The 20,681-nt window shown below is 55.9% G+C and overlaps 9 protein-coding genes and 1 non-coding gene across 10 annotated transcripts; 6 read left to right on the top strand and 4 right to left on the bottom strand.

Annotated features, from left to right (window-relative positions):
- Window positions 1-54: 54 nt before the first annotated feature.
- Window positions 55-2,623, bottom strand: IE81DRAFT_364935 (hypothetical protein; the record flags this gene model as incomplete). The annotated part of the gene is made up of 8 exons (XM_025516899.1): window positions 2,048-2,623; window positions 1,690-1,976; window positions 1,199-1,616; window positions 1,106-1,130; window positions 1,021-1,030; window positions 896-943; window positions 495-818; window positions 55-410 (listed from the first exon to the last, which is right to left on the bottom strand). The coding sequence occupies exons 1-8, from the start codon at window positions 2,536-2,538 to the stop codon at window positions 55-57; spliced, it is 1,959 nt and encodes a 652-aa protein (XP_025371580.1). The 5' UTR covers window positions 2,539-2,623.
- Window positions 2,624-3,738: 1,115 nt separating this feature from the next.
- On the top strand, window positions 3,739-5,224 carry IE81DRAFT_321315 (Sm-like ribonucleo protein). Its single transcript, XM_025513301.1, has 4 exons — window positions 3,739-4,235; window positions 4,548-4,581; window positions 4,652-4,736; window positions 4,808-5,224. The coding sequence occupies exons 1-4, from the start codon at window positions 4,024-4,026 to the stop codon at window positions 4,864-4,866; spliced, it is 390 nt and encodes a 129-aa protein (XP_025371581.1). The 5' UTR covers window positions 3,739-4,023; the 3' UTR covers window positions 4,867-5,224.
- IE81DRAFT_321316 (hypothetical protein) lies at window positions 5,185-6,266 on the bottom strand. Its single transcript, XM_025513302.1, has 2 exons — window positions 5,855-6,266; window positions 5,185-5,785 (listed from the first exon to the last, which is right to left on the bottom strand). The coding sequence occupies exons 1-2, from the start codon at window positions 6,011-6,013 to the stop codon at window positions 5,483-5,485; spliced, it is 462 nt and encodes a 153-aa protein (XP_025371582.1). The 5' UTR covers window positions 6,014-6,266; the 3' UTR covers window positions 5,185-5,482.
- A 1,138-nt stretch (window positions 6,267-7,404) lies between these two features.
- Window positions 7,405-7,494, top strand: IE81DRAFT_t8. The gene has a single exon. It is a non-coding gene; the product is annotated as a tRNA-Pro (tRNA).
- A 398-nt stretch (window positions 7,495-7,892) lies between these two features.
- Window positions 7,893-8,403, bottom strand: IE81DRAFT_19640 (hypothetical protein). The gene has a single exon (XM_025510834.1). The coding sequence runs from the start codon at window positions 8,261-8,263 to the stop codon at window positions 7,967-7,969; it is 297 nt and encodes a 98-aa protein (XP_025371583.1). The 5' UTR covers window positions 8,264-8,403; the 3' UTR covers window positions 7,893-7,966.
- Window positions 8,404-9,320, top strand: IE81DRAFT_19641 (hypothetical protein). The gene has a single exon (XM_025510835.1). It carries the CDS (start codon window positions 8,543-8,545, stop codon window positions 9,188-9,190), a length of 648 nt encoding a protein of 215 aa, XP_025371584.1. The 5' UTR covers window positions 8,404-8,542; the 3' UTR covers window positions 9,191-9,320.
- A 2,815-nt stretch (window positions 9,321-12,135) lies between these two features.
- Window positions 12,136-13,575, top strand: IE81DRAFT_328776 (hypothetical protein; the record flags this gene model as incomplete). Its single annotated transcript, XM_025515118.1, has 3 exons — window positions 12,136-12,846; window positions 12,867-13,044; window positions 13,106-13,575. 3 exons carry the CDS (start codon window positions 12,136-12,138, stop codon window positions 13,573-13,575), a joined length of 1,359 nt encoding a protein of 452 aa, XP_025371585.1.
- A 1,089-nt stretch (window positions 13,576-14,664) lies between these two features.
- Window positions 14,665-16,182, top strand: IE81DRAFT_321319 (DnaJ-domain-containing protein). Its single transcript, XM_025513303.1, has 3 exons — window positions 14,665-15,026; window positions 15,133-15,239; window positions 15,357-16,182. The coding sequence occupies exons 1-3, from the start codon at window positions 14,754-14,756 to the stop codon at window positions 15,913-15,915; spliced, it is 939 nt and encodes a 312-aa protein (XP_025371586.1). The 5' UTR covers window positions 14,665-14,753; the 3' UTR covers window positions 15,916-16,182.
- On the bottom strand, window positions 15,905-18,384 carry IE81DRAFT_321321 (hypothetical protein). Its single transcript, XM_025513304.1, has 5 exons — window positions 17,520-18,384; window positions 16,879-17,357; window positions 16,578-16,782; window positions 16,332-16,494; window positions 15,905-16,248 (listed from the first exon to the last, which is right to left on the bottom strand). Exons 1-5 carry the CDS (start codon window positions 17,937-17,939, stop codon window positions 16,181-16,183), a joined length of 1,335 nt encoding a protein of 444 aa, XP_025371587.1. The 5' UTR covers window positions 17,940-18,384; the 3' UTR covers window positions 15,905-16,180.
- Window positions 18,385-18,663: 279 nt separating this feature from the next.
- Window positions 18,664-20,631, top strand: IE81DRAFT_321322 (hypothetical protein). The gene is made up of 5 exons (XM_025513305.1): window positions 18,664-19,063; window positions 19,206-19,320; window positions 19,518-19,724; window positions 19,806-20,060; window positions 20,268-20,631. Exons 1-5 carry the CDS (start codon window positions 18,997-18,999, stop codon window positions 20,320-20,322), a joined length of 699 nt encoding a protein of 232 aa, XP_025371588.1. The 5' UTR covers window positions 18,664-18,996; the 3' UTR covers window positions 20,323-20,631.
- Window positions 20,632-20,681: the final 50 nt, after the last annotated feature.

The raw sequence follows: 20,681 nt of genomic DNA on the forward strand, positions 1-20,681 counted from the left end.
GCACGAGCCTGCGGCCGACAGATCTTCACAGCCGGCCTCCGCATCTTCGCGAAGCTAGTGGCCCATTGCGACCGGTGCTAATGTCCCACGCGCCGCGCGCTCTTCCGCGCTCAGCTTTTCGTGGGCGTAGAGGGGTTCTGGTTTGGATGCTCGCTTGCCCGTCAGGCGGCTCGCGTAGTACGATGCTTTTCCTGCTTGGTAGATCGCGTGATCGTGGTTGCTGACGCCAAAGACCGAGTCCAGCTCCTCGAGCGTGAGTCCTTTGGTCTCTTTGAGGAAGAAGTAGGCAACGACGAATGCGACGCCGTTGCAGCCTGCATAGAATGCAAACGCTCCCGTCGAGCCTAAGTTGCGTTGCATCGACGGCCACGTGAGGGAAAGAACTCCGTTGAAAAACCAACAAACAGAGACTGTAGAAGGGGTCAGACGTTTGACCGCGACAGCGATCAGTAGCAGTCCGAGCGGGGCAAGACGTTTCGGAGCACCTGTCTCACCTGCCCAAGCCATTCCGCTTTCTCGAACATACAAAGGGAAGCTCTCGGCAGAGTACGTAAAGGGGACAGGACCGGCAGTAGGACTGTAGGCTAAGCAATGAAGGTAGATACCGACGGCCACCCCTCCGATACGGCCGGGGGAGCCTTGAGGGGCGAGGAATGAGAAGGCCGAGATCAGGAGGCACACCATCATGCACGGATACCCGATCAAGAGCAGCGTTCGACGGCCAAATTTGTCGATCGAGATAAATGCAGGAGCCGCAGCGAGCCAATTGAGCACACCCCAGCCAAAGCTTGCAACAAGCGCGTTGCGAGGAGTGGCGCCTGAAAGAGAGGGCAAATCGAAAAGGATGATCAGCTTTTAGCTCTCACCAATTTCTCGACCACTTCCTGCCACTTACCTGCATCTACGAAAATTTGCGATGAGAAGTACGAAATCACATTAATGCCTGCAAGCGTGAAGTGCCAGCTATTGGTCAGCCGCACATTTGCAAGGCACCGTTGGCTCATCGTACACCACGCTTACCGCAGAATTGCTGCCATTTTCGCATAGGATCAATTGGTGAGTCCGTGCTCAGTCAACCACACGTACACATACGCGCTCTACCCACCTGCATGAACATCACGAACGAAGCTCTGGAACGTGATAAGAGTCAGGTCAGCGACGCGTGCCGAGTAGTGTGCGCGATCACGGATGGACTCACCCTTCTACAGCTCTTCGGTTGCGCGGAACAGATGCGAGCTCGAGCAAGGCGTTGCGCTGCTTGTTGGCGCCAAGGTGCTTCTCAGCTTCGAGCAATTCGTTGGCGTAGTAAATGTCTCGTGCGGCTTCCAACGGTGTGTTTCGCAGACGCCTCATCGAGCGGAAGGCTTCAGCTTTTCGTCCTTTGCCCAGATACCAACGGGGCGATTCGGGCGATAGATAAACGAGCGCCAAGACGGCAAGGGGTGGCACAGCCGGAGCACCAAGCATCAACCTCCAGTTGAGACCCTCGATGCCGCTGCTGTCCGGCACTCCGTAAAATGCCAAGGAAGCTGCTTGTCCAAGTGCGATGCCGAAAGCCGTCCAGGTCTGCCACTGCATGCCCAAGAGTCCACGGATCTTTGCTGGTGCACACTCGCCTGCGCATTGGGAGATTCTGTCAGCTCCGCATTCCCGGGCGCTAGCATGTTCGAACCAGCGAGTCAGACGCACCTGCATACAGGGGCGTTGTGGCACTTTTGGGAGAGATTCCCAGACCGAGGACAACCCTCGAAGCCAAGAGCAATTCCCAACTGGGCACGACCGCTGCCCAGATGCAGGTGACCATGGCAATCACACACGTGATGGCAATGGTCCCCCTTCTCCCAAAGTAGTAGTTCAATGGCGAGCTAAGGAATGAGAAGATGGCGCAGGAGAAGTAAGGCGCAGCTGAGATGATGCCCGTCAGCCACCCATCGTATCTGTCGGCGATTCCGAACTGCTCCGGGAAGAAAAGCAAGCTGAGATGGGAAATGGCACGCGAGGATCAACGAAGAATTCCAATCGAGCAGCCACCGTGCTGCGCACCCACCTTCCATTGATAGCGCTTTGATCCATGCCCTGCACCGCTGCAGAAAGCGAGACCGTCAGTACCAAGAGCCAGAGCGCCTTTGGTTGACGATAAGGATGGTCTTGCTCAAAGGTGAGGGCATCCTTCTCCTCTTGCGACAATTCGGGCATCTCGTCCCAGCGAGTGGGATTCTGCGCCACGAGCGCAGCGCGGGCAAATAGCTCTCTGTCCTCGCCCAGGCCAGCTTCGTCAGCCCAAGCTCTGGCTCTCTCTGCCACCTCTACTCGGCTGAGGGCTTTGAGCGGGTTGGCCAGAAGGGCATTGGGATCTTGTTCCGAAAGCTTGCGGTCGCCTTGCTTTTCGTTGTCCTTTTCGTTCAGAGAGCTGTCCTTGTCACTAACCTCGGCGTCGTCACGGTCATTAGTCGCGACGTGCACGCCGCTTACAGTCTCTGTTTCCTTTTTGGCTTCTCGATCAGGCGTGGATGGCCTGCGCATGTTGTTTGCAGGCATCTTGACGGTGGTTTCTAGCAAGGAAGTTTGGTGATACCACGATTTTTGCTGCGGAGAGCGCAGCAAAGCGCATCTTCTGGTCTGCGCCTTATATATGCTCGTAAGATTCTCGGGCATTATCCCCTCGCACGCACACAACAAGGCACTCGATCTTGGGCGAAGATACCCGTACAGGCACCATTTTCTCCCAAGGGACGCACAAGACCCAGGATTTGCGTCCCCGCATCCCCGCACTTGCTGCACTGATTCAACATGACGCAGGTACCGCTCATAGACTTGTCAGCATCAGCACCTGCTGGTGGGCCTACACTGTCCCTTGCAAGCACCCGTCCAGAGCGCTCATCGCCTGAAACCTCGATGGAGCGGGGCTCCACAGCGCCCACATGAAGGGGTCATTGCTCCCGATATGCATCCTTCTAGCTCGGCCTTGGCGCCGAAGACTTTCCGACGCCCATCTTGGCAATCTTCTGGCCAATTGAGGGTGGAGAGAGACTCTTCGCCACTGCTGTTCGGCTCGCTGCATGGGTACCGCGGGATCAACAGCATCCGCAGGCGGGAATATCGCCGTGAAGGCGGTTCTCCGCACCATGACGATCGCCAATCTAGCAAGCAACAGGACCACTGTACTGGCAGTCTCATTCGACGCATCGAATCCTACATCGACAAATCAGGATCTCTCAATCAACTCCAAGCGTCCCGGTCCTAGCATGACAGCAAAAGCCGCACAGCGGCGTTCTTGCTTGGGTCTAAACGTTACGCTTGTATGCAGTTATGCTGCTCAATCGATTGCTTCCAGGTGCACGCTTTGCGTCCGGGCGTGTTGCAGTGGCGTTGACGACTGAGCAGGCGGATCACGAGAGTAGGATGACTGGGCTTCAGTACCGCTTGAGACGAATGTCTCAAGCCTCGATCGAGCCGTATTTGCAGGGGTGCATGGATGCAGCAGGACAACTTGCAATGACTCCCTCGTCGGTGTCTTTCTGCGGTCACTGTCCGCGTCGCGCTCGCAGCCGCGCAAGACTTGGCGCCAAGAAGAGAGGGCTTGGCTTAGTCGACCGAGCAAACGCAGTCATCACTGAATGTTCGCGAGTGGCAGTCCTCCGTGGGACGCGTAACGTGCTTTTCAGTCGCCCGCAAGTCACTCATTCGATCACGCGACTGCACGTCGCAGTTGCGCAGCACTCTTCTGACTTTAACTTCTTCAGATCCAGATTGACCTATTCTGATTGTTGATGGCACAATTCACCGATTCTGACTTATATACCACAATCCCTTCCACTGGCCCGAATCGCTGCGTTCCTCACACTCTCTCAAAGAGTGCAGACTCGCATTCAGAGCTTTGCTTGTTCTGACTTTTGCATATCGCTACTGGCAGTTATCTCTTCACCTCTCTGGCGTTCCCGTGAGACCCACGGCTACGCATTCGTCCGGGAATCAGCGCGAGTAGTTGCAAGTGTCGCGCTCTGTCAGTACTTGCTTGCCGACATGTCGGCAAGTTCGCACATTACCATCAAGTGCTTGCTCGAAGCAGTGGGCCATATTGTCACCGTCGAGGTCAAAGGAGGCACGACTTACAGAGGCAAGCTCGTGGATGCAGAGGATTCGATGAACATTTGCATGGCGGAAGTGACTGTCACTGCGAGGGATGGAAAGCAGAGCAAGCTGCAAACATGCTACTTGAGAGGCTCACTTATCAGGTGAGTCTTGGCTTCATCGCTCGAAGCGGTTGCGATGCAGGGGGGCAGCGGCGATGTACCTATTAGAGGACGCAGGCCTGCATACATCCACCCGTGGCGCTGGAGGGCGTCAAGATCAATCAGCGCACGCTTTTACGGGCGTCCTGAAACCCCAGCTCGCGCTTCTTCGTGTCGCTCGTAGCCCAGCAATGGCAATTGCGGTGTCTTCACATTTGCTTTTTGGGAAAGAGGGAAGGTCTGGCACGCTGTTCCACACAGCACGTTTCTCGTGAATTACAAAGCTAACGCACACGTACTTTACAATTTGTGCAGATTCGTCGTCGTTCCCGACCTCCTTAGAGCAGCAGTGAGTCCACGCTTGGGCGATACGAGGAGTACTCAGTCAAGGTGCTGACTCATTCTGCATCGCTTCACAGCCCTTCTTGGCGCGCGGTATGGGTCCAAACGCGATGCGTGGCAAGGGTGTCGGCGCAGCTCGTGGCCGTGCCGTGCTACTCAGAGGTAAGTGGCTATCGACATACTCTTTACATGCTCATCACTCGGTACTCACACACTCCTGATCCTGTCTCCAGCACAACAACGCCGCGGACGTGGTGCAGGACCTCCTCGGTCCCAGGGGATTCGCCGATGAGGGATGAAGGCAGGAAATTGGTCAAGAACTGGCCGGATGTGCGATGTGCTCAGCATCTTCGGCTAGATCGGAGTGCGGGTCTTCCGGGCTATGATGACGACGTCATCGCAATCACAAGCGTCTTTGCGATGTCGACGGCTTTCCCGACCAAAATGACATGTTATCGAACTGCCTCCGCATGGGTCAAAGTCAGACTAGGCACTCCTGAGCCAAAACTTTTACAGATGCTAAAGTGCTCTGCTCGCTTAGAAATGGTGAGGCACCCAGCGGTGAAGCGAGGGAGGTGAAGGCGGCGATGGATCGCTTGCGCTGCCTGCGAAGCCGTCTCTTAAAGTAGCTTTGCGATGGTGGATTGTGCAGGAGCAGGGCGTGTGTCATCTAAGACCAAGACGCTCGCCATTCCAGATGCGACGCACTTCACCCGCCCCGCCTTGAGAGCACTGGCGAATCTGCAACAATTGCTCGCAGTCTGAACGGTTGGCGAAACAGGCAAATGCAACAAGAATGCGGATTGGTGCGTGCTGGTCAAATGTCACAAGATGGAGGCAGCGAGAGGATGATGAGGAAAGTGTCCGATCGTAATAAAAACAAGACAGACGAGTGGTCTGGTTATCATCTACTGGGTCAAAGCAAAGTTTTGGCTGAAGTTGTAGAGGTGCGTAGCCTCCTTGCCCTTGGGGCCCGGTTGGTTAAACTTGATTGTTCCCCAAAGGTTCAGCTTGGAAGGGTCGACGTGCGCAGGCGCATAGGTGTCCGGGACAGTCGTGGTGAAGGTCAAGGTTTTGCCATCACCTGGGTACGCTTTGTTCTCCTCGATGACGGCGAAAGGGATTTGGTTCGCTCCGAGAGTCAGAGTGAGTGATGTCGGGTGGATGTTGGCGTAGTCCGCGCACTTCTGAGTGTAGGTGACGGTAAGTTCCTGCAAATGCGAGCCGCACCGGTGTAAGTCTGCGATCGATGTCATTATGTCTCCACCTGCGTCACTCACGTCGCCAATCTTAGCAGAGGCGGGCTGCACTGAAAAGGTGCCGAAGCGTGCAGCTTCCGAGCATCCTGCAGGCGGTGCTCGACTGTCCAGGGGCGCGGCAGATGCGATCGATGCAACGGCCAGAATGGCGGAAGTGAGAGCAATTTTGTTGGAGAACATCTCGATGGGGATCGATTTTGAGCAGTGCTGGAAACGCTTGAGAGACTGGGTATTGCAAGGCAAGCGTAAAGGCGATAGTAATCGTTCGTGAGGAGAAAAGATGGCTGTAGAGACGAGATACTCGAGACTGATGAGGGGAGTCTGGATTGTGAAGGCAGAATGAGCACACTTTATACCTTTGTCATTGCCCCTGACGAAAGGGCAGACGTGCGAGCGTGTCAGTCGCGACACTGTGCCGCATGACCATTCGCGATTGACGTTGTTTTACCTCCATGTATGCGGCATCCGCGACTCTAGCCGCAGGGCCAGACCGGCGGAACCGCCGATCCGGCATGCGCTTGCGGAGCGCGGCGTCAGCTTCCAGCTCATGTTTCCCTGGTGCCGTTCGTGACAAGATCAAGCGCGGGGTTCGCTCGAAAGTCGCATTGCAGTCGGAGACCAATTTAGGTAATCACAATCCGAATCACGAATCAAAAATGTCGGATACTTCGCGGACTCCGCTAATGCTAGGTCGGAGGTTGTGCTGTGGACGCGCGTTCAATATAATGAAGTGTGCCTTACGGTCGGTCACTTGATCTGCCGACGCGGCGGAAATCGATCAGCCCGCATGATTGCTCGATCCCCTTCTGTCCGTTCGTTGCTATTCAAGAGTGGCAGCAGAAGCTGGGAACGCTGGGCCAGGTCTAATTTTGTACTCGTGGCTGTATACAGCCAGCTTGCATGACTTGTGAGCGTGATGCCTCGACTCCAGCGGCAGGTTCACAGCACGAATCGAGCGCTCGCAATTAACCTTGATTTCATCCGAGGTGCACGATGATGCACGATCGGGACGTCGGAATCGCGAGGAGGGCGTGCATCAATCAATCACGAGTCGTGCACGTCCATCGCACACATGCGCGATTCGGAATCTAGTCACGAATTCATGCAGCAAGAGTATACAGTCGCAGTACCGGTATCCCAGCTATTTCCGTGATTAATTCGTAGCATGCCGAACCTCGGAGCTGCGCGCGAAGCCTAGCTGACGGTGACAATCGTGATTGATCGACGGACGGCCGGCCACAGGGGCAAGTTGACCATGAAAGCATTGTGCATCGCAGAAAAGGTCAGGGTGAAGGCCTCACGTTCAGACTTCGCGACTTGAAGAATCATGATTCAAGATTCACACTTCACGATTGTCGATGACCAAACAAGATCTTGTGTGAAATGCATGACGGTCGTGTCCTCGCGAAGGCGGCATGCGCTTCTCTCTTCTGGCTGTCTCGGGGGCCCGTCGACTGATGCAAGCACAGGGCGCCACGCGATTTGGCAAGCCTTGTCGGAGTTTTGCGCTTCCGGAGATGATCGCTCACAGGCTCGGTTCATATCTTATCTATGGTGCATATTGGCTATAGGGGTCCTTGGTGAAGGGGTATCATCTCTGCTTCGGGATTTAATAACCGAGGAAATTGCAGGTGGCCCGGGTTCGAGTCCCGGAGGACCCCATTTTTTTCCCGCGGCCGAGCTCCTTTGGACCCACTCAACCCTCTCTGTGTCAAGCAGATCCATATCTACCAGAATTTTGCAAAAAAAATTGGGTTTGATACTCTCAGCAACGAATGGTGACCTTAAACGATTTTCTCCTTGCACATATATGTTGCTGCAGAAAACACGCGCCGCTCGCGCGCCTGCGCCTGCGCGCCCGCGCAGCAAAGCGGACAAGCATCCTGCTCGTCTTTCTGCTCTCCTTTTTCACCACCATCACTGCGTCGCCGACACCACCATCATCTTGTTGTGCTGGCATCATCTACATGCCCAACAAGACCTAATGCGCGAACTCGACCGGGTCAGCTCCCATGCCGAGGTTGATCCTATGACTTCATGACGGCCTCGCGCGCGTACTCGACTGGTTCGAGTCCTGCGTGGCAGACTATGCAAGCGAGACGCGTACGACTGGTTCGAGTCCTGCGTGGCAGACTACATGCAAGCGAGACGCGTACGACTGGTTCGAGTCCTGCGTGGCAGACTATATGCAAGCGAGACGAATCTGCCACTCACACTCCTAATTGCTTGCCGTCGCCACAGAGTTCCTGTGCGCTCCCTCGGGCGACAGAACAAGTCGTACACACCAGACGCCGCCGGTGCGAGCGCCTGGACACACATTAGCGTAGTACATCCAGCGTCACAGACACTCAAGACTGCAATAAGAAGGAAAGACCGCGCGGTCATTGACTTTTCTGTGAATGTCCCTGCTTCCAAAATTTGTCCGTCCATGTTGCCTAGTCTGACAACTGGGCTGGGGTCGACTCATGTCTCATCATATCGCCGCCAGTACATTTATCATAGACGTCTCGTAGCCCTGCACCAGGCTGTTCGAATGGGAAATCCAAGCCGAAGGAAAGGTGACTATATCGAGCTAGGGCCTCGCCCATACTCTGACACCAGCTGTACGTAGGAGCAGGGCTTCACCAATACAGAGGCCGCCGTTGACTACAACGCCACATTCAAAATTGGCTCCCAACACATCGCTTCGCGATTGCCTGTAAATCGAAAATGCACCGTACCAGAAGCCACGCGCGTCTACGTTCCACGTACTGCGCCGGAATCGGTAAAACCAGAGCCCGTAAAAGACGAGCGCAAAGCCACCATGCACCATCGAATTGCGCTAAGGCCCCTTCGTTCGGCAAGATTCGTGTGAAAAGCGCGAGTCGCGCTGTCGACAACACCATCCTCAGAGTGCTCCACTCCGACCTCTTCAGCACCGTCTTCATCCTCCTCCCGAGGCCGTTGAGCCCTTGCCTTGCGCTCGGACTGGCAAAGGCACCCAACTGCAAGTCGGCATTCTGCTTCAGACCGGACGCCCTCATTGTTATCGCTCTAGCAGCCAGCAAGGACCTTGCCGTGAACCGAGCCTCGCACAAAGTGCGGCATGCATGGTCACTACTTGTTGGTAAATATGCCAGCTTCAGCCGGACATCGAGCGCAGACGCTGAAATTTTGAAGACGAGACTTCCAGGCGCCTTTCCACGATCGGAGCGCGATGAGCAGGCGGATCCGAGATTCACAAAAGCCTCACACGAGTTCGAGGAGAACTCTTCAACCGCCGGTATGGGCTCGCCTCCAACATCCGGCCTCGCACCCTCGCAGAGGCAAACGCTCGGATGCGACTGCTTCGATGTGCAGGGTCATGGACATTACTGACAATCCTGAGCGCATCCGCAGTACCTTTTCGCGTTTCCTTGTACGTGGGCTGAAGGCATGGCATCCCGTCCGACTTCTTCGACAGACGCTTCTCAACAACTGCAGACGCCGTTATTCACAATAATCCGCATTGTCTGGGCGAGTGTCCGCGGCTCTTCCTCCTCTTCGGCGAATTCAGGACATCCATACTTTTTCCGCTGCTTCGAGACTTACACCGCCACATGCATTCAGCGGTCTCGCTATCTGCGGCACCGTCCTCATGTCTCTCGAGAGCTGCATGCGCGCGATCTCTCCGGAAATCAAAACCTACAAAAGGCTCATCAGTGAAGACGTGACTGCAACATCAAAAGCCACCCGGCATGGGTCAAGGAGTCAAGATCAGACGAGTGGCGCTGGACAAAGGCGAATCATTTTCCGCAGCCTTTCGCGATCGCCCTTCATGGCAGCCGTTATATTGCCGCATCAAGCCATCTAGATACGCCTGATCCTCCGACCTCTGATTAAGTAGGCATGGCGAACTCCGCGCACACACATCCGGATGAGTCCCTCACTTTCGGGCGGGGCATCATAGACCTGTTCCTCGTCAGCGCAAGTACGAATGACCTGCTGTTGGACGACGAGTCTCTGCGACATGACACCACACTCACCAACAAACTCCGAAGCATCCTCTCTTGACCTCTCTCAGACCGCGGACACGAGGAGTGAGACAAAATTTTTGGCTTAGCCAGGCCAACGTTGTAGACGGGTCGGCACTATGACAAGTACAGCATTGCCCAGCCCGAATACGCCATCAATGTCAGCGCGTCAGCGCCCGGCCCGCAGCACTGCGCTCGTCCATGGCCTTGGACTCCCATCGCAAACTTGATGGTTGCTGGCTAAGGCACACGCTACCCGAATCAACCCACTACGATCAAGAACGCCGTCACAAAAGTCTGAGATCAACAAGACCGACGTGATATTAGCGGCTCGGCTGGGAATTGACGCTCAAAAGACAGAAGCGGAGCATTTACAGCCACCGTCCAGCTCGCGCAATACCAATACTACCTATTGCGACCATTAATGTCGCCGCATTTCCACGGTCCTTGCAACGCTCGTTTCGGATTCCTGAGAACAACGGATCGACTCATGTCAGTTGGCTCACTAAGTGGCTGGACACTCACAACGCGTGCCGATCTACCACGGAACAATGACAGCGCTCCTGCCTCCGCAGCTCCGCCCACTTGGCTCAGCGGTTGATGATGTCTCAAATCGCTCCTGGTAATGGCAACGACTAGGCGCCAGAGCGCAAAGACCAGGTCTTGGTAGCAGGTAAAGTCACGCTCGCTCGATTTGCCTTACGGCTTTCGATGTGCGCTAATTCATCTTCGCCAAGGGGCGTGACAGCCTTGGAGACGGGTGCGCATGCCAAAGACCATCCCCAGACGTTGAAATGTCTGGGGCAGCACTATCTACAGCCAGCCGCATCACTTGAGGAGGAGTTTGCAGCCTTCCTCCATGCGAGATGGCCCAGCCACGATTCTGACGACTGAGCGCCTCGACTCCCAACTCGAACTCCCACTGCCTCTAAGGAAAGCCATTCCTGATGAATAAATAATGAGCATCAGCTCGGTAGGTCCGGCGCAACCTCTATGAGCGTATCCGTAACGGAAGATCTTGGCCGTGGACTGAACAGCGAAGACGGGCTGACAAGGCTGTCGACAATTCCAAGTAGTGATGATGGGCGAAAGCGTGGAGATGAAGAGGCGTGAGCAGCAAAGTTGGACCAGCTGAAGGAGACGACTCGGCGCCTGGCTCGTGCGGGTGCAGGATACTCGAAGTCGCCGAGCCTAAGGCAATCAGTCGCAGTCACCTTGACCCAGACAGACCGTAGTCACTGTGAGTGTGGGACGTGCTGCGCGGCGAACCAATTCAAAATTCACCATTGTTGAATCACAATTTTGAATCACACGAATGATAAATAGCGGCACTTCACGCGCGATCGTGAGCGGGCCTACCGATGCACGCGCAGGCGCATGAACAGTCCTGTGAGGACGTACATACAGATAGAGAACAAAGGAAAGCGCGTACGCACATCAGGTACCCTTCACCCCCTCATCATCCATCAACCCCTCATCATCTGTGACGCAACGAATGATGGCCCAAGCAACAACCTTTTTGCAGCGCGTGCCCGCTGCGCGTAAGGCTGGGAAGGGAGAGTGGGAGGAAGCTGCCTGGTGTTCCAGCGTTGCTGCAGGCGAGTGACTTCGGCAAAAAGTCACTCGCCTGCAGCAACGCTGGAACACCAGGCAGCTTTCCCCCACTCTTCCGTCCCAGCCTCACGCAATCCGAACTTCCGTCGCAAGCGCTCCCGCTCGAGCCCCTCACGATGTGGATGGAAACAAGCAAATGACCCTTTGACGCAGCGATAAGAGCAAGAGCAGAGCCGAACGTGCCCTCAGACCTGGCAAGTAAGGATCTCGGCGCCACATCGACTTGCTCCTTCGAGGCCAGGCTAGTCGGAGACTGCTCAAGACTCGTGATTCAAGACTGCATCCTCACATCTGTGTCAGCGGGACCGTCCGCACGCAACGCACGCGTCTGACAGCACGTCACCGCCAGCTCAGCACGCATCGCTGGCATCCGTCTCTTCAGCGTCCTTCGCCCTGCTTCGCTGTCGCTCGCACATAAAGCATGCGACGTGCACGAACGAGGCGACCGCACTTTGCTACCATCCCTCCTCACAAATACCATCTTCATTCATCCACGTCTGCTTGCCTGAGCTCGAGAGCATCTCTCCTCAACAAGAGTCTCGTACACTCCAGTCAGCATTGCCTGCCCCCCCGGTGTACACCTTCTTTTTGCCGTGCTTACCCGGCGTAGCCAACAAACACTCGATCCTCGTAGTTGAGGTGTCTCTTCGGGTCTCTTGCCCCGACGTCACTCGCAACTTTCTAGCAACACTGGCAATGTGCACCAACACAAAGCCTCACCAAGACCGACTAGTGATGGGTAGCGCAGTCCTCGCTCTGGAGCCAATCTTGTCGATCGTGACACGATTGGTCAAGAGACTCCGGATTCAGGCCCTCTACCTTCTCCACCCCTTGCGTTTTTCGATGAAGACACCGGCAAAGTACGATGCTATTACCCCAACTCTTAGGAGCGGACGTGCGCCGCACAGGAAGCAGGACAATTCACTACCGCTTAAGCGCTACCCTGCGGTCGGCAAGAAAAGACGACAACAGGGCCGAAAGACAAGTGAGACACTCCAACGGTGCGGGCGCCGACTCCAGAACCCTCTACCTTCTCCACCAAGGTCGCTCCGGGGACCTGTAAATGAAGGCGCTAGAGCTCGATGGCCAGATGCCCACCATGGCCAACGCATCGATTCGCTGTGGGGCATCCAGGAGCTTTACCAGACGGCGGACGGCAAGGCCACCGTCCCACGCTTCAACAACTCGTTGTGTGGGATTAGCCAAGCCAGGAAGCCGGATGGCATTGCCCAGCCGCCTGGCTGGGTCTCCTTGCCCTCGTCGGGAAGATCTTGCCAGATCTTCTACTACGATCGGCCCGAGTGGTGCACGTCCTGCGTGCACACCGCGGACGCTCCACACCCAACAAAAGATTGCCGCAGGCAGCACCAGGAGCGCCGAAGAGCTCTCCGAAGCATCCGTCGCCTGGTAAACACCGTCGATATCAGCTTTGCCGGACAGCTGCGACGTCTGTCTCTGCCTCGACCGCCGCTGTCGCGGTGCCAGCAGCTCAGCAAGCTATAGGTCCGCCGGCGCCACTGGCAGCAGAGGACGTGGAGATGTCCGAGAACACTGGACAGCAGTCTAGTGCGCTGGACCTTTCCACAGGGGCTTTTGCAGGCCTCAGTGAGTCGGCGAGGGCCTACCTGCGGGCAACAGCCCGCTCATCCGACGTGGAGTCGCGTAGCCCCATTGAGGGAATCCAGAAGCGCCCACGAGGTCTGGCACTATCTCAACCATGTCCGCGTGCCAGCAGGTTTCTGTCGTTTCCCGGTCGACTCAACAAACCCAATCTCGCTTGCTACACCGCAAGCGAAAACAGCTGCTCGAATGACCTTCGATGCCCAGCTGCGCAACGTTGGCCTCACCTCTTTTGAGGTGACGCTAAACAACCAGAGCAACACTCTGCGCTCTGTCGACATCCGTCTGCTCCCGCCCGTCACCGACTTTCAGCGACTCGCTCTTCGCTCTTCCCAGCTCCAACTACAAGGTGCTCGCCTGTCTTTCGCCCTTGAGGGCCGAGAGATCCCACCAGGCTGCACCTTCTTCAACATCTCCGATGTCAGCGCAGCAACACTCGAGAAGCCTCACCAGCTTTTCACTTCACTGGACGGCCAATTCGCTCACCACGGCCAGCGCATCGAGGCTCTATGCTAGCCCTAACCCTAAATCTAAATCTAAGCCTAGGCGCCCAGCTTTTGTGCTAACGAGCACCTTGTCGGTGAATGGGCACGACCCAAAGCGCGTCAACGCTGCTGCAAACGCCTCTTCGTCTTCGTCACTGGTGCCCGTTGCCTCCACCTCTGCATTGTCTTGTGTCGTAGTGTAGTCGTGGTCTCCATCCTGCACGTATATACGCGACGACAACATCACTAAGTTGTAAGTATTTGAGTCTCTCCTGCACGTATACACGCAATAACAACATGAGTAACTTCTAATGACCACAAGAACGGGGCAGGGCCGCAACTCTGCAGCTGATCCAAGTGCTGATGTCTTAGATTCACGATAAGCTCATGTCGTGCTCCGTTCTTGATTTTGGGGCATTTGTAGCCGTACGCATCCTAGAGAGTACTCATGACTCTTTGCCTTCTGTGTACTTTTAATGTGGATCCTTGTGCGGTCCACAACACGAATGTTGACACAGCAGTAGGTGACAGCTTCAAGTCAAGTCGGCCCCAACAAGACAATCGGGATGTGTCTGACTGAGAAAGGAGTTTCCCACCTACAATACCGAAGCGGCAAGGCGACCATTCTCGATACACACACACACACACACACACACACACCAGTGTTTGCATCCCATGCTTCCTGTATCTCAGAACCAAGAGGACTGACTGCCTTGTGCGTCCGGCCACTCACACACACCTCGTCTCTCATCCCGCACAAATCATTGACATTCGTCTTGAGGCAACCTTTCAGACCGCTGAAAACAAGTACGCAGCCGTCGACACCTGCTGCGATGCATCTCGTACTCGACAGCATCTTGGCATGTTTTCTCAGCGATATAAGCGGTGATGACCCCTACAAATGGTGGTGAATCATGACACCGGTCGGCGGTATTGTGACTGTGGATGGAGATGCTGCCGCGCGAAGGTGTTTGGCAGCACGCAGGCGGAAAGATCTGCTGTAGCTAGGTAATCGTGAATCCGGCACGCCGCACGCGCTCTGCACGCATGTGGAGGCCATATGGTGATGTGAGGTGGACAGCAGATTGGACGACTTCTTCCCGCTGCCCTTGCCAGACCTTCATCCTTCCATCATTGCGCGGACTCCAATCCTTCACCTTGCCCTTCCCACCCTTTCAGCTGGTTCAACAGCCGCCAAGAAGCTACAACATGAGACACGCGCATTCGTGCCTCGCTTTTGGCAGCTCGCTGTCGTGTGGTCTGCCAGCGACACCTCAGCCTCGGCGTGCGGACCAGCTTATCAAGGTGCTGCCGACTTTTGCCGAGTCATCTTCCAGCGCAGCCTTGCGGCAGAGTTTGTTCAGAGGTCGCAGCGAGCGACGTCGACTGTTTCACTCCAGCTCATTGTGCAGAGACTACTACAAGACTCTCGAGGTCCCTAGAAATGCCTCGACTCGTGACATCAAAGCGCAATTCTACCGAGTAAGTGTTGGCAGGGGTGCCAGGACCTCTCGCCCAAGTGGTGATGCTCAGCTTCGTAGACCGAGCAACTCATATCGCCCTGCCCCCGCGCTCCTGCTTGCCTCAGCTCTCAAAAAAATGGCACCCTGATGTCAACAAAAATAACGAGGGAGCAAAGAAAAAGTTTCAAGAGGTGTCCGAAGCCTGGACCACGCTAGGCAATGAGCGGAGTCGGTGAGTGAGACCTGGTCTAGGCCATTGAATGCAGTGCGGGGAGGCCGGGGAGCAAGGCTCAGCTCTGATGGTCTCCACCAGACTGGCTGCGCTGACGCGACTAATGCTGCTCATTAGGCGCGACTACGATCGGCGCTCGTCGGAAGGCGCAGCTAGCAGCAGCGGTGGAAGCTCCTCAGGGCCAGGTTACTCCTACGACTCGTCGTCCAACACGCAGAGGCGAGCGAGAGCGACGTACGCCTGGGAGTACCAAAGGAGAAGCTCTTCTCCCAAAGCTTCTCGCTCTTCAGCCCACACCAACTACTCTCCGCATGGCGCTTCTGCAGGGGCAACGTCGTCGGAATATGCTAGGGCCGCCTTTGGAGCTGGAACAGAAACGTCGGGCGCTTCGCAAGAAGCTCAGAGGGCCGCATTCGACAGCATGGTCAGATCACAGAGGGCGAGGGAGGAGTTCGCGGCGAAGAGAGGCAGGCCCCAGGCGTATTCTTCGTCAGCAGGCCACGGCATGGCTCCAGAGACTGAGACGCAGAGATCTAATCCTCTCATCAAGTTTGCTCAGGTCGTGACGCTCTTCTTGGCTACTGCCTGGCTTGGCAGCAAGCTGGCTGCAGGGACGGGCTCCAGCACAATCAAGGCGGATGAAGGAGATAGAATTGTAGAAGAGGACACGTCATAGAGCGTAATTAGTGCTTGGAATTGCGGTTTCGAGCGAGTGCGCGGTGTAGCGTGTGAAGTTGTATTCGTCGGCAGGGTCAGACGATACATCAGAGGCGGACATCTGAGGTCCACGAACTGTGAGAAAACTTCTCGAAAAGTCGCGCATTGACGCCGAAGCCTTCCTTCTAGGGTCTAACGAGCACGACTATGCCGCTTGGACCTCACGGCTGGATGTCGCGAGGACAGCTGCGCGCTCACATAAATCGTTTGCGCCGACACATTTCTCACGTCGAGTACTTGTCGTAATCCTCTTCTGTGAGCTGATAGGCCCAGTGAAACAGCGTCTGTCGCACTATCGCGCCGTCCAAAGCAGGTCGCCGCAGTGTGAGCCTGGCTGTGCAACGTTACCGTTCGATTCCATTTGACCAGACTCACCAACGGGCGACACGCCTTCGTCGTCCCAACGTCCGCTCGAGACCATCACCTTCCCGACAAGGCTTTTCTTGAATCTGCCATTCGGGCCCGCAGCTCCCAACCATCGCGTTATCTGCCTCTCATCGTCAGCTGTGCGGCGACCAGCATGGAAGCGGAAGTACCACTGCAATTGCGTTTTGAGCAAGATCGTTCGAGCTTATCAGCTCGTCATCGTGGCGAAGTGGCGAGGTGGGGATCCGCACTCACCTGAAACCATCCTCTTGGGTCCTGCTCATGGATCCATCCATTTCTCTCCCAATCGCTCAAAGTCTGACCAGCCTTGACTCCGAACCTGTTTTTGTCCACATCGTAATCCGGGTTGTAGAGCTGTTCCTCGGGTATGCCGTCAATCTCGAATTCTTGGGCATCTGAGTTGCCCAGAGTGCGATGGAGCACGCTGCTGAAATGTTTTCTAAGAGAAGCGTGAGGATGACTTTTAGTGTGTCAGTCCAAATGGACGAAGGACAAGTAGTGCATCAGAAGCTTCTGCTCTCGTATCGATATTCACCTGAACGGACCGCCTCCAAACATTCCACCTTCGAGCATCTCGCGCGGTGTGAGATTCGGGGTGAAGTGCTCGTAACCCTTCTCGAAATGGATGACTTTGCCTTTGCGCTTTGGCGGCGGCCCGTCTGGGAGTTGCTCGGCCTTTTTGAGTACGCTGGTGGACGAGCTGCTCGGGCCCGGACGATTGACGGGCAGAGACTTGAGCTTGAAGTTGGGTCTGATGGACATAGAATGTCCATTTCGACCCGCACCGTCCGATGCTCGTCGCATCGCCCTCTCCGCGCGGGTCAATGTGGAGCGAACGTCGCTGAACTCGCGCTCCGCTGCATAGTAAGAGGGCGCAGAGACTTTGCGCGAAGATCGTCGAGTCGGCTCGATCATTGCCGCCTTTTGAGATCTGCCATTCGCTTTCGCTCGATGGCTTGAACGACCCGTCTTCGGATTTTCTGTGCTCTGAATCCGACGCGCCATCTCGACATTCTGTGGGCGACAAGCACGTGCAGCATGGCCAAAGGCGTGACCCGGTTCTGGTCAGCTAGAAGCTCATTCTAAGGCCCACAATCTCGGGCTTACTGGTGCCGCAAGGAAGGGACGCACAGCCCAATGGCGGCGGCAGATCCGACTTGCCATGCGCCGACTCACATTGAGGCCGAGACTGGCCAACAGCTCGGCATTCTCTTTCATTCGCTTCATTCTTTCCGCTTCGTAGTCAGCATCATCCACATCGCTGTCCCCTTCATCCTTGAGAGCAACAGCTTCATTCAACACGTGATCGGCGGCAGGACTTGGACTGGCGGAGAGCGTGCTGACCACACCTTCATCCGTCTCGCTAGCTGGCGCTTTGCCCAGTGACTCTTGTACAGGTGTTTCAGACGACGCTACTTGCTGCCTGGATGATCTGCCACGCCTACTGCTGATGCTTGTTGCATGATCTGAAATTGGAGACGGGCTCGGCTGTCGGAGCTTGTTGGACGCTTGCCGTGCTCGCTTTGGAAATCGATCGTAAGTGCCATCGAGTGAGGATGCAGATCGAGCCAACGCTCGTGCGGGTCGTGTGGCCATACTGAATGCGCGATCAATGAAGAGGTTGCGGGCGCAATCCTGACTGTTTTGGATGGATTCCAGCGATGTATGCGCGGAGAGAATGACTGCTGCGGTGCCAGAGACAGCAGATGACGTTCCTTACTCAGCAGGTGATTGTTGGTAGGAAAGTCCAGGATTAGTATAGCTGTGCAGGCGCTCTATAGGTCCTTTTGACTGGTCAGGATAATCGTTGTTCTATACAAGTGCTTCTTCTTGTAGAACGATTTGCATGTACCATAAGCTGCAGCTTCTCAGTACTCTGCCTGTCTCACTGACCGTGAAATCTGAGTCAAGCTCGGGATGACTTCAGCGTGATTGGATTGATGGTGAGTCTGTGAGCGTGTGAGCTTTAGCAGGCAAGGCGCGGATGGATGTGCCGGCGCGGCGTCTTCATCCTCTCGTCTTGAATTCGCTTTTCGTGGCGTCAAATCGATAATTTTGGATCTAAATTAAGAATCACGAATGTCGAGCGCGCGGTTTCTTGTCGTCTCGCGTCGATCGCGCCAAGTGGAGGGAGCCTATACCTACAGCGTGAGCATATGATGCACAAAACGCGCGCGCACCGCGGCATTCACATGCACTGTGATCCTCATGCCGCCGCTGCTGCTGTGACGCTCACGCGTGCGTGCGCGCGGTGCGTGAAATGATGGCTACAACCGACGCGGCAGCACGCGCAACCAACACCGCGTCCATCATGCCATGGCAGATGTTGTGCGCATGCAGGAGGTGTACCTATAGCGCCCCGCCTACGCGGCAGCGACCCGCGAGAATAGTGGGATACTCTTGAGCCCTCGCTCCGGACTAATGCTGTCAATGCTACACCATTCCTTGACCTCTGAGTCTCGACCGGACAGACTCACGACCGGCCATCCACTTTCCCACTTCCTTTGTTGGCTGTCGGCGCCATCTGAAAGTCCGCAGACCTGATCCATGCACACGCCGCCTCTAAACAACTTGATCGCTTCCAATCGATCGACCACCCGCAACTCGTGTTTGCGAAAAACAACGCCAGCTCACGAGTTCGCCTTCGGCCAACATGTCATTCAAACAACATCCCGGACTCACCAAGGAGTCTAATCCTCGTGATTGGGCATACAATCTGGGTGCGTAGGGGGTGCATGTCATTCAAGACGCAGTGTGCGCTGGACGCGTCTGCTCCGCTGCCCTTGGCCTCACGAGACCGATGCCTGGCTCGCGGACTGTTCACACTCTCCTCTTGTCTATGGCCCAACTTCCCGCTTACAGGTGGCTTGCCTCAGGACGACTCCATCATCTTCACAAAGAAGAGCTTCATCGACTTTTGCAAAGCATACAACATCGACGTCTCGCCTAGCTTCGGAGAGATCAAGAGCTTGCCCAGGTGAGTAGTGGAACGCATGAGCTATCGGCGACGGGTCGCTCGTGGACGAAACGCGATTTGGCATACACCTTGGGCACCAAGCAGCACTAGAGGCAGCGATTGGCTCTCGAGCGCTGTGCAAGCGTCCGCGTCGGGTGAACTGACATCAGACTTGCAACCCAGTATCTGCACTGACCACCATTACACTCATGTGACAGGTTCGCTCAGATTGGCAAGCTGACGCTTTCCGCTGGGTCTTCAGCTGAGGTCGAGTCAGCCACGCAAGGTCTTCAAACAGCATCTTTGGAAGAGCCAAGACGGGCACCTGCACCCCCGACCTCATCTGCCGGAGGCCAGCTGGGCGAGCAGAAGAATGTGGTTCGCGACCCTTCCGGAGATGCTTTTAGGCCCACGCGACGAGTGCGGTGAGTTCGATGGACAAAGCGCGGTGTGAAGCGACCACTGATAGGAGCACGGCTGCTGCCTATGCATGGTCCATACCGCAGTGAGCTCATAGGAGGTGGCTCTTCGGGCGTGACGGCGCTCTTCAGCGAGGCTGACGACGAGGAACAAGCAGCGGCGGCGGCCGAGTCCGCAAGGAGGCGGGGTCTCGCTCCTACCTCTTCGGCGCCTCCTCCTCTCACTACCGCTGCGCCTGCTTCCACCAACCAGGGGGAGTCTGCGCAGGACATACTGGCGCGTGAGCAGGCGGAGAAAGCTCAGAGCGCTCAGGCTGGATTCAGACCCACACGTAGAGTTCGGTGAGTGTAGGCACAGCTCGCATGCTGTTAGAATTCTACTGAAATGCCTGTTGCCTCGCCTGAAAAATCCGATCCTGATCCAACTTCTCGCCCTCTTTCGACTTGATGCTCTGGCAGCGTAAGTTGATCGGCTCGACGCAAGATGCAAAGCGCCCTCGTGCGACTCGCCACGCTGCTGACTCGATCAGGCCATGTCTTTCATCCTCAGGAACAAGTGGGGGGTGGATCTGATGCTATGCAAGGTATCTTTGGAGGCAATTAAATGGCTCGAGAGCGATGCATCTTGCGCCGCTATAGCAGCAAAGCGTGGCTTTGGCTTTAGCCAGCCGCGAGAAGTCGCTCTCAGCAGCGACCAGGCAAGCAGCTCGACGAATCACGAATAGCGACATGAAATAGCGATACCTCTTGTGCCCTCGCGCACCCCTCTCTTTGGCTCCCTGCCCGCGAGCGAATTCATCTAGACTGACTCGCGCAAGGGCTCATACGCCACCTCGCTGCACAATAACGTCGTCGACTACTCTGTTCGGCCCTATCACGGCCCTGTGCAGAGCGTAACGTCACAATCTTGATGCCGACCTATAGCTTGAGTGAGGGGGCAATCACGAACCAGTAGATCATGGA

This window comes from Ceraceosorus guamensis (genome assembly GCF_003144195.1).
Source record: "Ceraceosorus guamensis strain MCA 4658 unplaced genomic scaffold IE81scaffold_11, whole genome shotgun sequence".
Classification (NCBI taxonomy): domain Eukaryota; kingdom Fungi; phylum Basidiomycota; class Exobasidiomycetes; order Ceraceosorales; family Ceraceosoraceae; genus Ceraceosorus; species Ceraceosorus guamensis.